This window comes from Monopterus albus, unplaced genomic scaffold (assembly GCF_001952655.1).
Source record: "Monopterus albus unplaced genomic scaffold, M_albus_1.0 scaffold51.1, whole genome shotgun sequence".
In the NCBI taxonomy this organism is placed as follows: Eukaryota; Metazoa; Chordata; class Actinopteri; order Synbranchiformes; family Synbranchidae; genus Monopterus; species Monopterus albus.
The window spans coordinates 4661216-4685798 of NW_018127931.1; the positions used below are offsets into that span (position 1 = coordinate 4661216).

Sequence of the window (24583 nt, forward strand, 5' to 3'; positions counted from 1 at the left end):
ATGATTTAAAATCTGGCTGTTCAGACCAGGTCATAACTCCAGTTGTCTGCGCATGCACCTCTGCCACTAGCTTGCCACTATTACACATTACTAACTTTGTGTCTCCTTTCTCCCGTAGTGTGTCCTCTCTCTCTCTCCCTGTACCTTTCTGCAGGTTGCCCTGGCCCTGGAGCTCTATGTCTCTGACGAGCAGTCACCGGCCACATCGACCTGATCAGTGTTTGATTGTTGTGTCTTGTTGCTTTTCTTCTTTTGTCTCTCCTCTATCCACTCACCCCAACCGGTCGAGGCAGAAGGCCGCCCACCAAGAGCCGGGGTCTGTCGGAGGTTTCTTCCGTTAAAGGGAGTTTTTCCTCCCCACTGTCGCCAAGTGCTTGCTCAAGGGGGATTTGTTGGGTTTTCCCTATGTAATAATATTGATAACAGTAAGGTCTAGACCTTACTTTGTAAAGTGTCCTGAGATGACTTTTGTTGTGATTTGGCGCTATACAAATAAAATTTGATTTGATTTGACAAACCATCAAACTGAGTATCAGATACACGTCTGGCAGAAGAGATATTTTAGTTTTCTAGGATTATGGCTCTTTCCTCCCAAAGTCCAAAGACATGCAGCTTAGGTTGACTGGTGACTCTAAATTGCCCCTAGGAGTGAGTGTGTGTAGTTGTTTGTCTACATGTCACCCCTGTGATAGAATGGCAACCTGTCCAGGGTGTACCCTGCCTCTTTCCCAATGTCAGCTGGGATTGGCTCCAGCCCTCCCATGACCCTGTTGCTCTCATAAAAGGGATATCTTTGTCTGATCTCTCCATCTGTTAGCTACAGTCAGCTATGGTTATCCATCTTGAATTATCATAGTCAGTAAAGTGAGATCGAAATGATTTAAACAACTTTCTAGCCAAATAAAATAAGAATGCATGCATGTAAATACAGTGGATACCTCCAAAAATGGCAACGTGTCAGCATTCAACGCAGTGTTACATACCTTCACATTCTCCATTCAAAAGATATAGCAAGAATGATTTCAAATGCTACATTTGTTTACCCTAATTAAGAATGAGAATAAGCCTGACTAACTCTAAAACTGACTGTTAACAGCATTAATTTCAAGGTTGGTTCCACACTTTACACTCTCGGGCATGGGTCTGGTTCATACAGAAATATTTGCCCCAGTCCATGCTCTAACGTGGAGAGGTGCTGTCGAAACCTCCTATGACCCAGACTCATTGAACAGTACTGGCAGCAGTGCAGAGATTCTAGTTTCTAAAAAGTTTTGAACAGGACTGACCTCTAACCAAACAGAGATTTTCAATTATTTCTGTGTGATCAGTAAGTTTTATTGCATTCTCATTTACTGTAATTTCATAGTGACAAGTATCTGAAGAGCTGGGCAGAGCGTGGTGCAGCGTAGCAGATCATACTACAGCATAGTCGAGCATGGAGACGGAGTGCTGGGCGGAGCAGAGTGGACTGGTTTGGAGTTTCATGCTAGTGCTACCTTAAGTTACATACTGTAGCTTTAACACGTAAAACAAAAAAAATTCAAATTTGTGCAATGGAACTGGAGGTAGTAAAGAAGATTATTTCTGTTGAGCTATAGTAAACTTTAATCCAGAGGCTGCTAGAAGCTACATATTTGTAAAATATGTCGTAATTTATTTGCCCCTCTTTGTGATAACAGAGTAGCTTAAAATTAAAGTGGCAAATAACCTCCTAGAGAAACACTGATGTAGACTGGCGACCTATCCATGGTGTACCCAGCCTCTCGTTCAATGTCAGCAGCGATTGGCTCCAGCCTCCCCTGTGACCCTCTTCAGGATAAACAGTATAGATAATGGATGGATGGATGGATGTGCAGACACTGATGGCCATGCTGACTTTCTCAGTCACACCAGATGAATAACGGAGGGTGTGTAAAAATATGGACAAAAGTTAGCATTTGTCTGAAGCTAAATCTGTACTAAAACCAGAGGCGGCAAAAGTACACACATTCATTACTCAAGTAGAAGTACAGATACCTGTGTTAAAAAAAGACTGGTAAAGGTGTAAGTACTGATTAAAACTCTTTACTTGAGTAAAAGCACATAAGTGTGAAGCACACAGCTGCACTGGATGACAGGTTTCTTCATTATGAAACACAAGACCAGTATATTTGTTAAAAATGTTACTCTAAAAGGTTGAAATGACCATCAGTTTTTTACAGAGACTGAACTAAAGCAGGACTCAGCTGCACATACATGAGATAAAAGCGTGATGAGCTAGACTGTACACAAAGCAAAGAGCTTGTAATAAAAAAACTTGTCACCCCATGCAAAATAAAAATGATCAGTGTCCTCTCAAATATATTAAAACTAAAGGTTATGCGCCTGATTTGAAAGTTTAAGGAGTAGAAAGTACAGATATTTGTATTAAAATGTTGAGACTAAAATTATTCCAGTGTGGATACCTGAAAAAATATATTTAAGTACAGTAACAAAGTATTTGCACTTCATTATTTTCCAGCCAAGTTGGAATGCTCACACATAGGCAATGAGATAGTACCTGAGGCCTGAAGATGAAAATATAACCTCATTCATTTCAGAAGAGACATTTGCAGAAGTGCAACAGAGTTTGTTAAACACAAACCTCACATTGAGACAAATGAAATAGGCCAGGATGTCTTTTGATTTCATCACTGTCAAATCTGTAACTTGATGACATGCCTTATTAATTCAGCGAGTACAGTAATTAATGAGGATACCAAGCCTCCCCTGGAAATATTCAGATTAATGATAAATAGAGAGAAGCATCCAGAATGGAAAACACAGTAGAATCAATAACAGAGAATAAGAAATGTGTGTGAGGAGCTGAGCTGTAAGGCAAAGCTCTCGATTTACTGGTCGATCTACGTTCCGACTCTCACCTATGGTCATGAGCTTTGGGTCATGACCGAAAGGGCAATATCCCGGATACAGGCGGCCGAAATGAGCTTTCTCCACAGGGTGGCCGGGCGCACCCTCAGAGATAGGGTGAGGAGCTCAGTCACCCGGGAGGAGCTCAGAGTAGAACCGCTGCTCCTCCACATCGAGAGGACCCAGCTGAGGTGGCTCAGGCATCTGTTTCGGATGCCTCCTGGGCGCCTTCCTAGGGAGGTGTTCCGGGCATGTCCCACCGGGAGGAGGCCCCGGGGGAAGACCCAGGACACGCTGGAGGGACTATGTCTCTTGACTGGCGTGGGAACGCCTCGGCATTGCCCCGGAGGAGCTGGAGGAAGTGTCTGGAGAGAGGGAAGTCTGGGCATCTTTACTTAGACTGCTACCCCCGCAACCCGGCTCCGGATAAGCGGAGGAAAATGGAAGGATGGATGGAAGAAATGTGAAGAAAACTTCCAAAAATTGGAAACGTTTCCTTGAGCTCATCTGAATTAATATATGGTTGATTTGTGTGTTTATGTGGGTCACAACTGACCTGTTCTTGAGTAGACATATACTGTATATGCACACAAGCACTCACATAAGGCAGAATACCTATTTCCATGAACACAAGAGCCAGACACAGCTGGGTAGTCAAATTTGTTATAAAACCTCTGCCAAGTACCATCACAGCTGCTAAGTTTAGTCTCTGCGCCTGTGTGCTCTTCACTAAGGTGGGAAGACAAAAAAGTTTGTTTCTTTGAAACAGAAAAAGACTGAGGTGCCAGAAAACTTCAGAAAGCTAGATAGCAGATGTTGAAATGCTGCAACTTTAGGTGTAATGTGTGAGACGATGTGTGGCAGTGATGAGTTACACAGAAGCTTATATTATGACTGGTTTTGTCATGGCAGAAACTGTTAGGGTTTTGGACTTACTTCCCGTTATGTACTTGTATTTTGGTAAATGTTTCCTGTTTGTGCCATCTCATCTGCCTCAGATTCACCCCAGTTATTGATTATCACTAATTATTTCCTGGTCTCTAGTCTTTATAGTCGCTCACTTCCTTCATTTAGATGCAGGTTCATCTGCTCACCACACCTTGCCTGGTTGCATTGCTCCTGTAACCTTTGTTTCCTGCTCTGGCAAATTTTGGACTGTTCCCATTGAGTTTTGGATTTACCTGTCATTATGGATTCTTGTTTTGTTTCTTTGGTTTTGTTTGAGTTTGAGTTCATTTTACTAGCTCCCTGACTGAACCATTTTTGTTGTAGGCTTAGTCAATATTTTGTTACACTTCTCAGGTTGAGCTCCTTGAGTTTTTCCCTTTGTCCAGTATCCTTTATATTATAATTCTACCAAGAACTATTCCTCAGCCGGTGTCTACATATTTGGGTCCTCCCTGTGCCTGAGACGTGACAGAAACTTCCTCTTCCAAATGTCCTTGCTGCTTATGGCAGCACTAACGATCTGTGCAACTGCACCGTGCTCTGCAGAGTGTCAGCCAGGATCCTGCTCCTCAGAAATACACATGTATTTGGCAATCAGTGCATATACACATGCACATAAAATGTAGTCCAAGACAAGTGCATGAAAATGCTCTCTGCTTGTCAAGTACAGGCAGCTTAACCACCACACAACATGCATTCAAACATACAAACTCTCCAAATTCCCCAAAACTTCAAAGAACCAAAAATCACAGAACCTGCAACCATCTCAGTCAAGCCCTCAAGAGGAAGCTTGAGTGGAAAAAGACAGACAGACACACAAGAGACACCAGGATGCTAAAAGTGAGGCCTGTTACTTATTCATATCTCTGCTGAAAACAGTGAGCTGTCAATGTCACACCATTCTCCTTGGGCATCTTTTTTTATTTATTTATTTGTTTTTTACAGTAAAGCCATGAGCACATATACTGCTCACAGATATTGTCACTCAAAACTATGCCCAGCCACCAGAGGTGAAACAGCAAACAAATTGTAGTATGCATATGCAGTTATAGATGCTCCTGTTCATGCACAGTTAAAGTACAGAATACATTCAGTTACTGTGTGGCTGCTGAAAAAAGTTTAGTTATTACATCAACACTAAAAGTCAGGCTTTGGTTTTAGAAGAATAGATCCTTCTGAGATGGTTCTTAGAAGTTCAACAATCAAACAGGAAAAAGAATCCCATATGGACTTGTTTTTTCACAGCAAACCAAGGGCTGGTGTCACAAATATTTTAGAGAAGGCTATAATAGCAGGCTCATTTTAATTTATATTAGTCCAATGCCAGTTAGAGAAGACACCCATCCATCCATCCATCCATCCATCCATTATCTATATAGCTTATCCTGATGAGGGCCACGGGAGGGTGAAGCCAATCCCAGCTGACAGTGGGCCCGGGTACACCCTGGACAGGTCGCCAGTCTGTCACAGGGCTGGCAAATAGAGACAGACAACCACACTCACTCACTCCTATGGGCAATTTAAAGTCACCAGTCAACCTAAGCTGCATGTCTTGGGACTGTGGGAGAAAGCCGAAGTACCTGGAGAGAACCCACGCAGGCACAGGAAGAGCAAACAAACTCTGCACAGCAAGGCACTGGGTCGGCAGGGCCTTGAGTAAAACGTAAGCTCATAATTTGTGGTTTGTGAGAAACAAAAGAGTCTTTAATGACATTAAGAAGTGGCAGCATCTGAGCTCTACTATAGGTCTGCTCTGCACTGAGATTTTATTCTTCTCAGTGTTTTTGTACTGTTACACTTTTCACACTTAGTAAAATTATTACAGCAATATCTACTTGTAGCTGTTAAACTTCAGAAGGCAAATGCTTTCTTCTGAAATGAGCTGAGCTGAGTGGTTTGATGCAGTTGCTTGGTAAGCTATTAAAAAAAAATCTCAATTTGTGGAAAATTTCTACTTTCGATAGTCTGGAACTAGCCAGTTGTGTACAACAAGTGAGTTTAGACATCCATGTAAAGTCCAAATATTACAACAGTTCAGAATGAATGAATTAATGAATCTCAGAATGAATGCTTTGATTGTATTTGCCATTGTCAATATGTGCATTTGGAGAGATGAAAAGTTCTTTAAAGTGACTAGATTGAACTTAGACTATCTCCACTACTCATTTCACTTAAAGCCAGTGGGTAAAGAAGACAAATACTCTGGGATACAGAAGGAAACAATGATGGAGGGCTACAGAGAGAGCTAAAGCTGCACTGAGGTGTGAAACCTGTTGAGCAGTGACTTTGGAAATGAATTCTCCCCCTTAGCTTTGTCATGCGTCAGTAGGAAGTGACAGCTCAACTTCTGACGATCACGCATGTCAGAAGGAAGCAGGGGAATCAGTGTACTGTATTTGTGTGTCTGTGTGCACATTCACATCACTTTGTAAGGGAAAAAATGAGGATGGATGTAAGGAAGACAAGGTTCTGACCCATTGGGAGTCTCTTCCCTGCAGACATCTTAAGGAGAAGCAGGCATCAATATTTTCTCATCGCAGCTGAGGCCCAGAGTACTAATAAAGAATTTAGCTGAGAAAAGCTGCAGTTTTGTGGCTGTATGTCAAGGAAAGGTCAAGAGACACTTTAGGCAAAATATTCTAACACACAATAAATCACACAGAGTGAAGCTAAGATTCAGATGGAAGAAACCGTCCACAGGGTTAATATTTATTCTTATCTGATCCATCCCTTTGTCTGAGTGTCAAACTTGTCAAACAAGCAGATCAGTTTATTTGGTCATGTTTTGACCCTTAGTCAATCATACATATACCCCTGGATGCCTGGCCTGACTGACTGCTGTGACAAACATGCTAGCAAGATGGAGCAGTTACTGTATAACCCAGAAGTAGGATCATCTGGGCTTTGAAACGACTGGTTTATGTAGATGGGTAGCAAAAACAAAGATACAGCAGGAAGCAAAAACATTTCTGCAAGTCATATTTTACCCTGTTTAAATCTGCCTTATGTAAACAAAAGCACACTTAGCATATTTAGCTTTTCCTTCTGTGCAGTCAGAAAACTGACTAGAGTCTTTACAAGCCTTCCACTCGTCTAAACACTGGCACTCATGAATATCTTGGCAGAAGTTGAAGTTGCAACACTGGGATGTGTCAATGTATCAGTCAATTCCCAGCCTCTCTACAGGCTTGTCAACTTAAATAAATAACCTTAATCATTTAGTCTTGACTGTTCCTATTTATTTATGACTTCTTCCTCATTGTTTTTGCTTTCATTATTCTTTTACTGGGTAAAGGGGACCCTATGACCTACGATCTGCAGTGAGCAAACTAGACTTGTTTGGTGCAGATACTGTATGTTTGCTCTGTATCATATGTCAGAAAGTGAAAGCTCGTAACCTGTTTCATCTTTTCAGCACATATGCTCTGCCATTATATCATAGTATGACCATATCATCTGATATAAGCCTATATTTTTCTGTATCTCCCATTTCTTTTCCTAAAGCAATGTGAATAAAGTCAGACCCTCAAGTATTAACTTCATTCCCTTTATTACTGGTTTCTTTATAATGTCAGTATGCTGTTAAACTATTTTTACAAAGCATAATATAGATATTCATGGATTTCCCTAAAATACTGTAGGGGGAAGGTTTTTACACTGGCATGTGCAATTTGCATGTGCAAACTACTGATGTAAACTAAAGAAATCCATACAACATTTTTGTAGCTGATTACAAAATACACATTTAGATCTAACTCTTTAAAAGCATTATTGATTGTTCAAATTGACTGCTAATTGTACTTCTGCTCGGGTGCTAAGTTGCTAGCTAGGCAGCGGTCACAAAGGTGAATGCTTTAGCAGACATTAGTGGACAGGAAGTCAAACTGGCTCTGAGAGGATGTGCCTACATTTTCTGCTTGGGAAAGTTGATATCAATTCAACCTTTCTGCCATTCTCACTGCAGCATCACACACATGCATCACTGGCTGTAAATCACAGTCTGGTGGATTTACCCTTGAAAAACATCCACCTGGCTGCAACTGAAAGATGACTGGAAACTAGCAAAGTTACTGAAGCTTGGACCACTGAACCCACTGATGCTCTGGAGCTGAGGCATCAGCATGAAATGAAAACTAAAATGTACAATTTAGACACTGTATACATAACTATGTCCTTTCATCCATTCAGAAACCTCAACTAGACCTGGCTGTGGTGCAAACACATATCAGCAAAACAAGCAGCACTGTATGAGTGACAGGTTCCATCCTTACCTGTCTATGTCACCCTGCATTTCGTGGCCTCCTCTCTGGGACATCTCCCAAGATGAAACCACATCTGAGGCTCGGCCTGCATTCCGTGCATACAGATGGAGGCCGCCATCTGTAAGGTATCTGTGAAAGGAGACGTCATTACAGGAAGTTGACACTTAGTTTGGCATAAAATATCTGAGTTATCCAATAATTTCACTTTTTAATTAATGAAAAGTAGCAGATTAATTAAAATAAAATACAGAGAAGATAGTGAATTGTGTGACCTGTAGATAATCTAATTAATGGACATTGTTTAGAGTGTAGGAGCAGTTTGTGAACTCACAATGAAGTTACATGTTTAAATGATTCTTTGTATGTGCTGATGTATATGTGGCAGAGAGTAGGTGATAGGATTTGAGGCTACTGTGAGATAGCAGCTGATAGGACACAGGTTCATTAGTGATGAGCTAATTAAGCTAATTATTCAGATAATTATTCCCTATGACACTTTTTTACATTTTCTGTTTTGACATGTCTGTAATTCTACAGATGCTCTACTCCATCACACCTCACTTAAAGTTGCATTAACCAACTTCTGCCTCAAATTTTTGACCGTTAAAGATTTTAACAACACTGCCCAGAGAGGGGAAGGAATAAACACAGGGCCTGGAGATAGCAGAGTGGTGGTGGGGCGTTAGTACAGCAGGGAAAAAAAATACTTCTAGACAATTTTTTACTTGATTTATCCAAATGTGTGCCAAATCTTAGTGAATAAAGCTTTAACTTCCCTTCCCAGATTTACCTGCTTTCCAAATGCCTTTTTAGGAAAACCTCATGCCAAGTGGGAGTGTGTGTTCTTGTGAGTGTGTGTGGGAAATGTGAATTACTTTTTCAATATATGTAACACCTGCTCAAGGCATTTATTGCTATTGAATTGATGAAGGCTGGAAGCCCACCCACATTTTCATGATGTTTTGTGGAAGCTTATCTTTTTTCATTCAGGTAATCTGTCAGTGTACTGAGTGCCCTCAAGGTTCACACAAATGTATTACTTGAACCTTCCTGATCATACCAATGACACCTTGGTAGATGTCAGCAGGCTATTTGTATTAATGCACAGAGAGAGATTGTTGAGGCCTTGGCAACTGCATGAATTCACAGTTAACCATGAATTTCAGGGTGTTTTGGACTAAACACACTGAACAGAAATGTATCACTTGTCTTCATGATACTTCAAAAAAGTAAAGACCTCTGGAGAGGCATCTTAATCAGTATACAGTAAGTGATATAGAAGGTCACCTACTGTATATTACAGCAGATGTCTTCAGCTTTAGACAGAAAAGCAGAGCTATGGGATTACCATACACAAACATGGCCTTACAAAATGTCATCAGCATGAGTGAGTTTTAAAATGTACTGTAAGTGGTGTGTTCATAGTATAAAAGATCACATTTTTCAAACACTAAAGGAGGCACAACTAGAAGCAGCACAAGAAAAAGTGAAAGTGAAGTCTGATGGTAGATGGTATCCTCATATAAACTCTATCTTTGATGCTAAACCTTTCATTTCAGTTGTGGAAAGCTAATGCAAACACTAGTCTAGTCATCAGTTATTAGGCAGTCTGCAAAAACTTAAACATTCGCTAAAGGGTCCATATGACATGAAACTGGTATTGTGCTATGGTCGGAGAATGTACTGTTATGCATCTCAGAGCTCATGCCTGTTTCACTGAATTTTTAGCTAAGCAACTGATGGTTTAATGCAAACAAAATGCCCTACCACCAATAAACACCAGTTTGGAATGTGCACTTTCAAATTTATGCTTGTCATTTTAAAGCAATAGATCACCATTTTTACTATTTGCTTTCTTGCCAAGAGTTAACGACACTAATATACTGTATATATAGGATAAGGTAACGTACTTATCCTACCCCCTGCAAATCTCATCCATCCAGGCTGTTCTTCCCTAGAGGGTCCTTATCACTCATGTATCCTGCCACCTCCATCTGCTTCCCTCCTTCCAGCCCTCCTCCCTTCTACCCCTTCCCCACCCCCTTCTCCCTTGCTGCTGCCTCGTGTCACAAGGATGTTGTACACAAACCTGGAGGGTTCTGAGTGCCCACTGCAGCGCCCTGTGGTGGTGCCAGTGCTCGATGAGCTCGCTCTAGGTGCAGCATAGCCGCTGGGCATTGAGGGGGAGTCACCTGCCTGGAGACGTGGGGTTTGTGTTGGGCCCAGTCGCCAGGCCATGGGGGAGGAGCGTGCACCAAGAGCTGGGAGGCTCCGCCCATTGACCTCAGTGGTTACTGTGGTGTCAAAGGTTGTTTCTAGCGTACTGTGGAGACAGAAGGGTAGAAAGATAATAAGGAAAATAATTCTAACTCGATATGATACAGCATAAATGATCAGTGCAGTGTTTTCTGACAGTTGCAAGCATTCTTAAAGGCTCACTATAGAGAGTGATTAATAAAGTGCCTCAACTAAAAAAAAGAAAAAAATCACAATCCTGAAAGCCTAAAGCCTAAAGCCATCATAACAAGTGTACTAGTGTGCAACGAGCAAATCAGTCATGTGAAAGACAGCTGTCTATATCAGTTGAAAGCCACTTCTTTCAAATTTTTAGGTTGGTTTTTAACAATGCTTATTATTGTGTATATGTGTGTGTCCTTCCTAGAGTGCTGCTTTTCTAGTGTGTTCACTTGTAGGGTGTTGGGCAGGAATGGAGACTCCCATGAGAGCATATGTCAGAAAGGCACAGTACATTACATATAGAGAGGATGAAAGAAAGATGTTTCAAAACAACTATCAATCAAATTTCATACAAATATTTGAAATAAAATCTGAAGGTTTGTAAATAAACCTCCTGTAATATATATCAGAAAATCTGCTCATTTAAAAACTGGACATGGTTTATGCCATACTGGCTTTTTAAAATATGTGAACTTTGGTATGTGTTGTGTGTTTATAGTGTAGCAGTATATAAAAATAAAAATCACGAATCATGACCATCCCATCAATGACAGGTTTGACGACATGAATGAATTTCACTGATCTCTCAGGAAATTACATCGTGACTTGTCTGACATTATCATCAAAACCTTTAGCCCCTTTTAAAAAGCTTTAAAGCTTTATAGGAAGCATTTTGAGGGAAATGCATCTAGGCAGAGAAAGGTCGTTGGGAAGGAATGAGGGGAGAAAAAAGACGCAGCGTGAGAAAAAAAAATGTTTGCAAATAAAACAGCCAAGACAAGGAATGAAACCTCCACCTTTTCTCTAATAATGGTGAAGGAAATGAAAATGTCAAATGTAGCATACAGCTTTCACATTTTACATATATATTTGGGATAAATTCCTAAGTCTTGCAGGTCAGTGAACAGTAACATCTCTAGACTATGAACATAATAAAAATATCCTCAAGACAGGTCCCACACCAAGCCTAGCAACTTCATATACTGTATCTAGACACACAAGGCAAAGCATGGCAGCAGTGATACCTAGCTTTAGCTCTCTCTACTGGGAAGATGGGTGCACTACACTGATGTGATTAGAGACAAAACAAACCTGATTAAAAAAACAAAAAACAGATGGCTGCTCTGGTTTTTAACCTCAACTGCTGCAAGTGTCACAGTATGTACACCAGTTACAGACATCCCAGTATATATAACACAAACAGGACTGAGGCTTCGGATGTGCCTGTTCACACAGATGCTAACACCAAACTGACTTGTCATATTTGCTTTTCACAATGTAGGGATATGATAATGTATGTTAACACACTATAGCTTTATCAAGAATTCTGCTTGGTTTGGAAAGACATATTTTACAGAGAAACCTGATTGTAGCAGATGATGGAGTTGAAGCAGAGGACAGTAGCAGCTGGATATGTAGGATGCTGGCCTTCTTTCATTAGGTAACAAAAGCAATGAGCTCTCCAAGCAGTGTCTCACATAAAGCAGTGAGAGAGGTGTGAGAACAGGCTTGTATGTGTGTGAAAAAGTGCAGAACACTGTACCCCTGTGATGCCAAGTATCAATATGAGAGGGCCAGCCAAATTCACAAAGCATCTTGATCAGTGCCTCCTGAGTTCAACACACACAAGCCCAATCACACAGGCGATGCCATGTTAGTGTGCTGACAAGCCAAATGACAAAAGAAAAACAAACAGCTGCTTATCTGGCAGCTGAATGTTTATATACAAAATTTGCTACAGTCTTTAAATCATAAATTCTTTAACCATTTGCGCACAAACTCAGGTTATCACTACACAGCAGAAAGAAAATACAAGGAAGACAGATAAGCCGAGGGAGAATGTGTGCATGTAGGTGTTGAGATAAATGAGCATGGAAGCCAAGGAGTGAGTCGCAAAAAGGTTGTGAGATGTATCACACCTAACTACCTGCCTCACAACACTATCTGGTATAAAGCAGAACCAAAATGAAAATAACTCCCAAGAGATAGACTATTTTGTGTTTAGTCAAGGAGTGAGTATGGTTGTCTATCCCTAAGTATCAGCCCTGTGATAGACTGGTGACCTGTCTAGGGTGTACCTCATCTCTCACCCGCCACCCCTCCGTGATCCTCTTTAGGATAAGCTGTATAGATAATGATTGGATGGATTAATGAACAGTATTGCATTGAATGGGTTCCAACCTCAGCGTAGGACCAGTTTATAAACTTTTGTAACTCAACAACTCATCCTTGTTCAGTTAATACAGTTACTGCTCTCTGACAACCAACACTGTGTTTTGTGTGCATGTAACTATGTGTGCATATTCTACATGCGTGTATGTGTATTGTATGAAGGCCACGATATGCTAACCCCTGGACATAGGAATACAGTTTAACCTCTGACACTAAAGAAAGTCACTTTCGGCTTATCCCGTTTAGGGGTCGCCACAGCGAATCATCACACTGACGACTCGCATGTTGACATTTGGCATGTGTTTTACGCCAGATGCCCTTCCTGACACAACCCTGATTCGAACCCGGGCCGCAGCGGCGAGAGTGCTACGCCTTAACCACTAGCCTACCAGGGACGGTTAGGTTAACCTCTTACACTAAGGTGGCATATTTCAAACATATTAAAGCTCCAAACACTGCTTGACGTTTTATGACAGAGATATTCACTCAGTAATTGACTACCATGAACCTGCAAACAGAGTTCCCTGCACACCTCCCCCTTTCATGTCATTAATTCAGGATAAGAACCCAAAACCTCCCAAATAACAACTTGCAGTTATAGTGGCAGCTACCTCTTTATACCCTCTGATGTTACTGTACTGAGAAATTTTTATAAACCAGTATACTCTGGCTTTTTGAGGAAGTGATACATTTTGTATGAAATAACCAAGAAAAGCCCGACACTGGCCACTTAAGACCATATTTGTTTTACACAGTATTTAGTTGACATAAGATGTTATTAAGGATAGAAAATTTAAAGGATAGTGTATATTATGTAATAAGTAAACAGCTGGATGCTTTATAAAATATTTTCTGATATAACTTTCTAACATCACCTCCCCTCTCACCAACCAGCCTGTTTGTATGGAATTCACCCAAGCAACAAGCCCAATCAGAAAAGTGCTGCTTGTGTTGTCACCGTTAGGTTTCCACAGCCAGGCAGCTTGTTAACACCGCTAGGTTGCTACCGCCTGTTTTAACTTTCTGAGACATTGTTGAGAAGGCTGGCATACTATTAACACTGTTCATTGTTGAATAATATGATTAAACTCATTATCAAGTTGTGTTCTAAGATAAGGCATTTGAATTATAATGTGTGTAATATAATGAGAAAACAACTGACTAGTTCATTTAGATTGTTTTTAAATGACTGAAAATTGTCAATATTCCAATGTTAATTTCAATCATCACTGATTCCCTTTTCAGAAAGTTGCATTTAACTACTTATATTATAGTCCTAAACAGCCTTGAACATTACCACTTAAAAGTGTAAACCCACTAAAATCATAATAATTAGTAACATCAAAACTTGACTCAATAAACACAAAATAGGAGTTTTATATAGAAGCTTAAAAGTGTTACAGCAAAGCAGCAAGATATAGCATTAAAATCAATAATTGTCTTGATTGGCTTACAATCTCCATAAATCAACAACTACTATTTCTAAACATAAATCTAAAATGATCATACTGATTAAAATTATTTTCATTGAGCTCTCAAGACACTGAATAAAAGTCAAAGGTTTGCTCATGGTCACTAGTCCTCAGTTGGTTTGAGTTTGTTGGATCGTGGCTTTCTGTTGAAATCTTCATTTCAGATTAAATCTTTTAAATAAGAATTCAGAGTTTCCTCTTGCTGAATCATGAGGCTTTGGCACAGTAAATCGTTCCTCGCCGTCATCCCGCTCTCTGTAGCGGCTCTATTGGTGGTTTTTTCTTTACCTCCATAAGTCATCTTTTAAACAGAAATTCAGAGTTTTCTCTTCCGCAGCCCACTCACTCTTTCGGCTGTCTTCCTTCAGTCACTCGGTCTTCTGGAAGTCAGAAAATCAACCGGACAGAGCCTCCAGCTGCAACTGTGAAGGAATGCTCTCGTTCCTCTTTTTGCCAGGGTTTTTAAAGGATTCTGGTCAGTAGACTTAGTCCCTCCATCCAACCAGATGCCACAGTTTGTATTTAATACCTTTTTTGGCATGCACAATGTTGTTCTTCAAAACCCGTTTGCATATTGCTTACTTGTCAATGTTCAGTATTCCTTGTGACTGCTCATGACTGCTTTTGACCGGTTGTAACCAACTTCCCCATTCACAGTAATTTAGCAGTTTAACTTCTCTTAGAAAATTAAATCATCCTAACCCAATGAAAATACAGAAAACTCACATCTGGATCTCACATGGATCTTTATGTTTTGAATACAATACTTGATTATCACTTATTAGACATTGATCAAACATTAATTATGAATTAAATATTTATTTTATGCATGGAACCATGATTTTCTACTTTCCTTAATACTCTGTCTCCTTTCTCTGTCATACACACACACTTCCTCTTTTGTATGGATGTGTGTCTTACTTCCCCTTTCTCCATGATTCAGCATTTTCACTCTATTATTTAGATTCTGAATGTACTTTAGACTTCTAAATGTACCTCAATACAATCCTTTTTCATTTTATTCTTACACATTCACCAATGATATTTCAAACAAAACGCGCACACAAATCATCTGATGATTATCTTAACGTTTCTACTTTATGCATTCTGCCATAGCATTTTAATATTTTTTCTCTCTCTCCAGCTCCTCTTGCTGTTTCTTGTAAACATTCTTGCTGTTCTTGTGTGAATTCTAACTGAAAAGAAACAATTTGTTCAATAGTCTCCTGCAGCCCTTCTTGTAAGGTTATTTCTGATGCCAGATCATCAAAGGCCAGATCTGCTGTTATGGTCTGGATGACTGAGAATCTGCACAGACATGTTATGGCCTGTGTTTCTTGTGCTTTTTGGTTCTCTCCGGGACCTGTTTTTACAGGCTTGCTGACAGTATGTAGAAGTGAGATTGACATTAGTAGGAGCAGATGCTAAACCAGTAGGTTGGGAGAAATTCAGAACATTTGATCATGCCATCAACAGTTTCAATTGGGACCTACGAAAGGTCATTGCCTGCTGCCAACACAACCATGTTTCACACACATACACACACATTCCAGTCAGTGGCCAAGTCACTTTCCATCTTCCATCACAGACTGAAACTCATCTTGTCAAGAAGTGCCTTGTATTGCCTTATTACCTTCCTCCAGCTGAATCATGTTACTTCTCTTCTCAGTCTGACTGCACTCACAAGGATGCTATCAGGGATCGAAAAGAGTCTTTATCTTTGACCCATCATTACTGTTAAGCACAGGTAATTTGGGCACTTTAGGATTTTCACTGTAGTGTTGCAATCCTTTCAAATTGTTTTGTATTGAAGTGTTAGCTAAATGTACATTTAAACAGAAAAAAAGTTCTTGCCTCAGAATCCTGTACATGCACCCAAATAAGATCAACAGATATCTCCTCAACAAAGCACAAAACAATGAATTATTTAGCTAACCCTGTTCCCTCTGTACTAGAAATGTAATCACCAACTAAGCACACACAACCGAGAAAAGCTATTATTCCACAAACATCATCCAGCCACTGCTGAACAAAAAAAATGCTGAACCCCCATGGGACTAGACAGGGATCCCTCAGACCTCAGTAGATGAGGAGATAAGAACAGATGAGATTTCTCTTCTCTGTTTGTTGTGCCAGATTTGCCCTTAAAAATCACAGAATTTCTTCAGACAGAGCCGTTTCTTTTCCATTCAAATGTCAATCAACACCATTTCTCATTGTCCAGATAACTAAAATAAAGAAATAAACTAACACACACACAAAAAAAAAAACTGTGGGTGGAAATCAAACACCAAATTTGTGTTTTATTCTGTTTGGGTCTTCTGGTTTTAGTACTGTTTTTTATTAGCGTATACATGTTCTGTTGTGAAGCACTCTGTGCTCCTTTGGAGTTGTAAAGTGCTATATAAATAAACTTTTATTATTATTGTAGTTTGTGACTGCCTGGATTCCCTGCCACATGCTGCACGTGTTATTCATGTAACAGCGAGTGTTGTGTTGTGGACAACAGTTGTTTGTTCAGCTCAATAAGAACTGGTGAAGGTAGCAGAGTCTCTGAAACTGTATCTTAAACATACATATTATTTGAAGAAGAGTTTTTTCAACTATTTTAAGTAACATGAGCTACCATCAGTTTTCTGGCAAGTTGGACCTCATTGTGGACTGGTTGCCTTTCAGTCAATTTCAATCTAAATTGTAGAAAATTTGCGAGCAAAGTGTTTCTTAAATGGAGAAATGTAGCAGAAAAGACCATCAAATAATGATTAAAAACTAATAGTGGAAAAAACAAATATTAATGAGCTACATAATAAAGTTATGAATAGATTTTTAAACTGTATTTAAAGTGACCAAAATTTTAATGAGTCTGAAAATATTGTCTGCAAATGAAGCCAACAGAACTGAGGACTCACCTGCTAGCTTGTCATGAAACTGAGGTATCAAAAACATTAGCTGTCAACCTTATCAGGTTGCCTACTTTTTTCCATTAGTTTAACTGAATAATGTGCCATTGGCCCCGCCTTATTAAATCTGCTTATAAGGACTGTACCACTTTTCTTGGCCTCATGTACAAGTCGATCTTGTAAAACAAACATCTAAAAAAAAATGCCATCTGCTCATTTTATCCACTGAGTAAAGCACTGAGCCTCATTTTTTGAGGTAAATATTTCCACAGACACACATAGTATGCCATACAGTCACTCACTATGGTGACATAATGAGTGACTACTGTTGTTTCACTTGTTTTTGTGGGAAATTAATGCTACTACTCACATAAGAAAACAAAAAAACCCCTACATTTTATGATTTGATGGGTACCATTTAGCGTCTGAACAACACCTGCTCATCAGTGCTCTGACACAAGGTAAAAAACGAGAATCTCAAAGAAGTTGAGAGAAAGGCAGTGGTGAATATGAATATGTCATGTCTGCTCAACCGTAACAGTGATTAATTACTTAAGGTGCTTCAAGGTTTTATGGTGATTACAGCCATACTTTATCCAGGGGAGAGATTAGGATGGACTGGCCAGGCTTTTGTCATGGACAGAATTGGCACATTCTGAGGTTATCATCATATTCAGAGATTGTTCTATATAGAAAATATAGAACAATACAGACACACGCTCTGGTTTCTTTTTCTTTCTTTCTTTCTTTCTTTCTTTTTGAAAACTGAGCAGTAGCCCATATGCCATTTCACTGGGGTTGCCGTCATCATATACCAATGTTTTCGGCTTTCCAAATCACACACAAGGACATGATACATGATACTAATATGGTGGCACGAAGATGCATTTTCCACATATTTCATGCTGATTGTCCTTGTGTGAATGAGACTGTTCTCAGACCCCAACCCCATGAGTCTCACTGAATTAAATGTTGCAGTAAGACAATGGTGTTGTATTGATCATGTCTGGCTGAGGCTCCTCTGAAGAAAACAGAAGTAGAAAACAAACACACACATGCAGACACACAGATCCATCTGTTATGGCTGTAGACAGCCTGGCCACTATCTTCCTCTGCAAATGGGGCAAAACACACAAAATAATAGGCTGAGCCTAGGGAGCGAACATAAACCAGTGGGTATTATTTTGTTTTTGCTTGAGCTGCAGTCCCTATATTGTGTTTTGTTAGCGTTTCCACGTTGCCCTTGGCTCACAGATCAAACAGTTTTTTAAGGTGCTGGTTGGTAAATGGTCTTATACTTGTATAGCGCCTTTCTATGCTTTTACAGCACACTCAAAGTGCTTTCACATTATTCGGCCATTCACCCATTCGCACTCCCAAGCACTCACACATTCACACACCGGTGACATCACCGGGAGCAACTGGGGGTTCAGTGTCTTGCTCAAGGACACCTCGACATGTTGACTGGACAAGCCGGGAATCGAGCCGCTAATCCTCCGGTTAGGAAACAACCCGCTCTACCTCCTGAGCCACAGCCGCCCCCCAATTTTTAAAATAAAGTGCAAACAATTCCAGTGTACTAAAAGTTTTGCCGAATGAGTAATGCCACTATCACTGCAACTCAGATGTTTGAGAAACATTGGAAGGACAACTCAAAAGGCTTGGTCAACTCCTGAATGTCACTACATGTGTGCCAGCTGGTGAGGAAGGTGGTACCTGTTTTTAATCATATCCAGTAAACATACAGGAGAAGATGAAATGGTAGAGAGAACATCATTCATAGTTGAAGACTCAACTCCTTGTTGGATGAATGTGGTACAACACAGCAATGTTAGAAGACTATAATGTGTTGGAGTTTTATAGGTTGAGATGATCAGTCAGCAGTGCAGTTGTTATACAGTGTTTCAGTACCCCACACAAGTCTCCAAGCAGTCAAGTTGTGAGCTCGGTCACCCGAGAGGAGCTCAGAGTAGAGCTGCTGCTCCTACACATCGAGAGGAGCCAGCTAAGGTGGCTCAGGCATCTGTTTCAGATGCCTCCTGGGCGCCTTCCTGGGGAGGTGATTCGGGCATGCCCCACCGGGAGGAGGCTCCGGGGAAGACCCAGGACATGCTGGAGGGACTATATGAACGTTCAAGGAACTTTTTAAAAACTTTCCGCTGAAAACATCACTGGAACGTTCTAAGATAACGTTTTCCTAAACAAACTGGAACGTAACTGGAATGTTCTTGGAGCAAAAAAATTCCTAGCTGGGATGTCTCTCGGCTGGCCTGGGAACACCTCGGTGTCCCCCCGGAGGAGCTGGAGGAAGTGTCTAGGGAGAGGGAAGTCTAGGCATCTTTATTTAGACTGCTGCTCCTGCGACCCGGTTCTGGATAAGCGGAGGAAGATGGATGGATGGCATTAGATACTGTAAGTGCTAACATTGTGTTTGGTCTGAACACTACTGTAACATTGCTTGGTTGGCATCAATGATTCAGCCTCCATACTGGCTTTCTGCAGGTAGTGTGTGCTTTCAATTGCACAGTTCTAGGAATAAATGAAATTCTAATAAAAACTGATTTGACAGTGAGTAGTTAATTTAAAACCTCCACATCTTCACCCATTATAGCACATAGCCAGTTTTGAGTGACTTGGGACAACCTATGGTGACCATAGTAATGCTCCAGGTGTAGCAAGACCTTATCATGCAGACTGTGCAAACACAGCTGATGAGCCCTCTGAAGCAAATGTTTGTGCATCTTACAGCCAGGCTTCTCTGAAATACGACGAATCCAGAAATCGACAGTGCACCTGTAACTCACTAAGCTTCCTAGCATTCCTTCATGAGAATGAAAACACAACCAGAGCAAACCTTGATCTTGTCTTGGATCAAGGTAATGTAATGTACAACATTGCAAACCACAGGTTTCCTACTAGTATCCATTTGGCCACAGATGAGCTCCCTGATGCAGTTCCTGCACGCGGGTGTACGTATAATGCGAACATGGCACAACTTTCCAGGTATGGCACACTGGTAGATCCTTTACCTGGAGCTGTGATTAACTACCTGGACCTTGAAGCAGGACTGAGCTGTTTGTTATCTGAAGTGCAGTATGCATTGCTGATAATGACACGGTTATGTATTGCAGTCTTCAGAGCCAGGTCAGGCAGGTATGGTTTCTTTGATCCACACCCCAGAAGAGCCAGTGGTTTGCCTCTACTCTTTAGTTCACCCAGGGCTGGTACAGCCATAATGCTGACATTCACACATCTCAGTGACATGATTGACAGACTCAAAAAAGATGCTTGGCACACAATCCTCCTGCAACTATGAGTTGAAACCTGTGGAGTTTTACAGCATGGACCCAGTCAATCTGAATGATGCCATCTCAGACACAGACAGCAGACCTACAAGCAGGCCAGTGCTGCTGCATCAACGACTGTGCTGAATGTTGACACTGTTGTCACTGATCTGTCTAATAGCACTTTCAGTGAATCGGTTTACTGTTAATTCTGTTATAGACCTCACAATGAATCAAGCTTAACTGCTGAAAAGACAAACACTGATGTAGGGCTGGGCGATAAATCAATTTTATCGATTAACTCGAATGTGTAGTTTACATCGGTTTGTTTGAATGAAAATTGGTTTTATCTTTAACATCCGCCGACGCTCCCCTCTCGGCTCCCGTAGTTCCGAGTGGGCTCAGCCCACCCCACGCGCGTTTGCCATAGAGATAGCATGGCAGTGAGCAGGGAAGTACTCGTTTAGAAAAAAGGCACAGTGTCATCAGTAATATGGAATTGGTTCCGTTTTGCCATGTCAGATGCAGAACAAACAACACCCTGCTGCAAAGTGTGTTTAAAGTCTGTTTCTGCCAAATGTAGCAGTACGACCAATTTAATGCAGCACCTCAAACAGAGGCATGCTGCCAAGTGGGAGAGATGTCGCGCCCTACAAAATGAACGAAACAGTGGGAGCCAAAGTACACCCGCCAAAAAACAACCCACAGTCTTACAAACATTTATAAAAGGTATCCCGTATGATAAGAATGGGGCCCGATGGAAAGCGATCACGAAATCTGTCGCGATGTATATCGCAAAAGATATGGTGCCCATATATACTGTGGAAAATCCGGGGTTTAATAACATGCTGAAAGTTTTGGACACCAGGTATGTTTTACCAAGCTGCAAATATTTTTCTGAAGTTGCCTTGCCTCAGCTATATAACAATACATGCCAAAGGATCACTAGGGAGCTGGAAGGAGTGTCGTTTTACTCCGCAACAACAGATTTATGGCAACTGATGGTTCTGATCTTTCTGACCACATATTTCCAGGTGTGCCCCTTCACTTCACATCTGTATCATCTGTGAGAGGTTTGTGTCAGATGTGATAACCAAACCGAACCTCAACAATCAAATGAATCCAGTTTGATTTCAGTCCCATGACATGTTTCTTACAGCTTGTCTAATCCAACGACAAATACTGTTGACAGTGATCTCTCTGAAATGTCCTGTAAAATATCAAAGCTAAGTATAAGTGAGAGGAGAAAATTTAAGAGGAGACTGATGCGTTCACAAAAATTACCACAGAGAAAAGAAAATCAAACAAGGAAACACAGGGAAGAGAATGCTTCAAATGAAAGCTACAAAGCAAAGAAAAAAAATCTTACACAAGTAAAAAAATATCACAGCAATCCTGAATTTAGACAGAGAGAGAGAATGTGTCTGTGAGATTGTGCTGGTTGAGGTGGAGCAGGGTAATAATTAAATGATTTATAAAAAACAGAAAAACATTGTGTGGATGCTTTTCAGCATCCACACAATTATTTGTTTATGATTTCAGTATCTATTACATCTCTTACCTGTACTAATATGCTGATAACACCCCACAGGGGGTTGGTTTCACATTACATTCATCACATTATTCACTGACTAACCAGTAGGGGCGCTAATATGTAGTCTCTAAGAGGAAGGCTACATGGGATTTGTGGTCAGTTTGCCCAGCTGCCATTTTGTCCCCTACAGCTCCATTAGCTATTTTGTCTCAAGGTAACACAGCCCAGCTCATCCTGCATGAAACCAATTGCTCTGCAGCTGTTCTTAACAATTCTTCATCAATATGTAGATGCACACATTTGTTTTTACACATCACAAATGGGTTAGCAGAACATTAAAGATGTTCTGTGTCCCTTTTTTAATCCTCCATTTGTATCATGCAACTGTTTTACTATTTTACAGAAGTGAGTCTTTAGGACAGGCACTGAGGGCCTTATGATTTAGGAAGTAGCAGCAGGGGGAGAGCAGGCATTTACAATAGGCTGCCATGTGTGTATTATCATATCAGAACTATTCCCAGTCATTGTACAGTATCTTCTGCAATATTCTCCATGTTATTCATAGAACTACCACAGGGGACGCTACTGATGTAGAGGCTTATGATTATGCTACATGTTAATCTCCTTTCTGCCACCAGGAACCGTAGTGCTACAGCGGTTTATCCTAAGTACTTACTATCTATGAAGTTTTTCCCTGCTGTACTGCTGATCACTGTGAATCAAAATTTAAAGTTTAAATCTTATCTATGGGGTGAAACAGGCTTTTCACAGCACTAACCTTTATAATTAGAGAATTACTTACAATATTAATTTAATAATTGTTTGATTACAATGATTCTGAAAAGAATAATTAACTCAGTTTTTACATTATATGTATCAAAACCACTGCTGGTAAAATTCCTTGAAACTAAACCGTGGCAGTAACATTTAATACATGTAAATTGCTTAATATTTAATTTAGAGAGGCAAACATTATGTTTGACACCTAATAGCTTTCAGAGAGCAAAAATGTATGTCTGTGTACTGCTGCTCTGTTCTATTTCTAGAGAAGGCCTAATAAAATCCCTTTGATGTAATAACCCTGGTCTGGGGGGTTGCACTGTCCTATTTCCATGAGAAAGAATAATATGCATGCAGGTGTAAGTTGTAAAATGATAAAACTCCAGAAAATGGGATGTGGGGGCAGTGGGTGCAAACAATCATGACATCAGAGGTTGTAAATCATGTCTTCACACCTCACTTTGACAGAAGTGGTATTTTATGACTCTTCTGACCAAATAACTATGGAACTAACTGTAAATGCCAGTGTGTGTCCATGTCTGCTGCGTGTTTAAATAAGATGCTGTTGGCCAACACATTGTATCAGGTGAAATGTGGCAATGATGAGCTTGTTCTTCCAAGTGTTGGAAAAATCAATAAACAAATCAGTTAAAGTTTTAAGGTTATCTACTGTAGCCACCACTAAATACATCTATCAAAAATTAAACAGGACCTATAGATGTTTAATGTCCCAAGTCACTCAAAACTGGCTATGTGCTATAATGGGTGAGGATGTGGAGGTTTTAAATTAACTACTCACTGTGAAATCAGTTTTATCTGAATTTGATTTATTCCTAAAACAGTGTGCAATTGAAAGCACACACTACCTGCAGAAAGCCAGTATGGAGGCTGAATCATTGATGCCAACCAAGCAATGTTACAGTAGTGTTCAGACCAAACACAATGTTAGCACTTATCTAATGCCAGAATAGCAAATCATGTCAGGAACAGATGGGCACATTTTTTACATTTGGGCTGCAAGATATAAAGGATCCTATTTATGGTATTACATTACACTATTGCCAGCCAACTAATATAACAGCTTAAAGTCAGGCTGTGTGCAAAAATTGACAAATTTTAAAAGAAGTCTCATCTCATATCTCATTTTCTATACTGCTTAGTCCCGAACGGGGGCACGGTGGGGCTGGAGCCAATCCCAACCGGCATCAGGCGAAAGGCGGGATACACCCTGGACAGGTCGCTGGTCCATCGCAGGGCCAACACGCAGACGAACAACCACACACACACAATTTAGCATCACCAATCACCCTAAGCCGCATGTCTTTGGATAGTGGGAGGAAACCGGAGTACCCGGAGAGAACCCACGCAAGCACAGGGAGAACATGCAAACTCCACACAGAAAGGTCACGAACCCGAAACCTTCTTGCTATGAGGCAATGGCGCTACCCACCGCACCACCGTGCTGCCCTTTAAAAGAAGTAATTTGGGTTAAATTTATAAATTGGTTAACAATGTATAACCTGACTGATGATGCCTGACACCATACACATAACATAGCACATAGGAGCAGATTACAACAGACTGTAAATACAAGGAACCCGTGCTAATTGACTGTGCACTTTAGGAGTTAATTTCATGGGGTATTCAGTTTTCCATTTGCTACTGTTGCACAGGGGCAAATCTAGACACTTTTGAACAGGGTGGCCAGGCTGGGGCAAAGACTCAGAGAGGGGTGGAGCATTTGAAAAGCATGTCCATCCCTCCATCTTCATCTGCTTCATCTGAGACTAGGTCGCGGGGGCAGTAGCCCGAGCAGAGTCTCCCAGACTTTCCTCTCCCCACACACCTCCTCTAGCTCCTCAGGAGGATCCCCAGGCGTTACCAG

General features: G+C 40.7%; 1 protein-coding gene across 9 annotated transcripts in view; it reads right to left on the reverse strand.

The window, feature by feature from the left end:
• The window catches only part of nav3 (neuron navigator 3), a 495508-nt gene that overhangs the window by 60825 nt on the left and 410100 nt on the right, over nt 1-24583 (reverse strand). For all 9 annotated transcript variants that reach the window (XM_020601356.1, XM_020601357.1, XM_020601354.1 and 6 more), the window contains 2 exons: nt 10189-10422; nt 8109-8228 (listed from right to left, as the gene is read on the reverse strand). In XM_020601356.1, coding sequence (XP_020457012.1) covers nt 8109-8228; nt 10189-10422 — 354 coding nt within the window. The remainder of the gene's footprint in view (nt 1-8108; nt 8229-10188; nt 10423-24583) is intronic.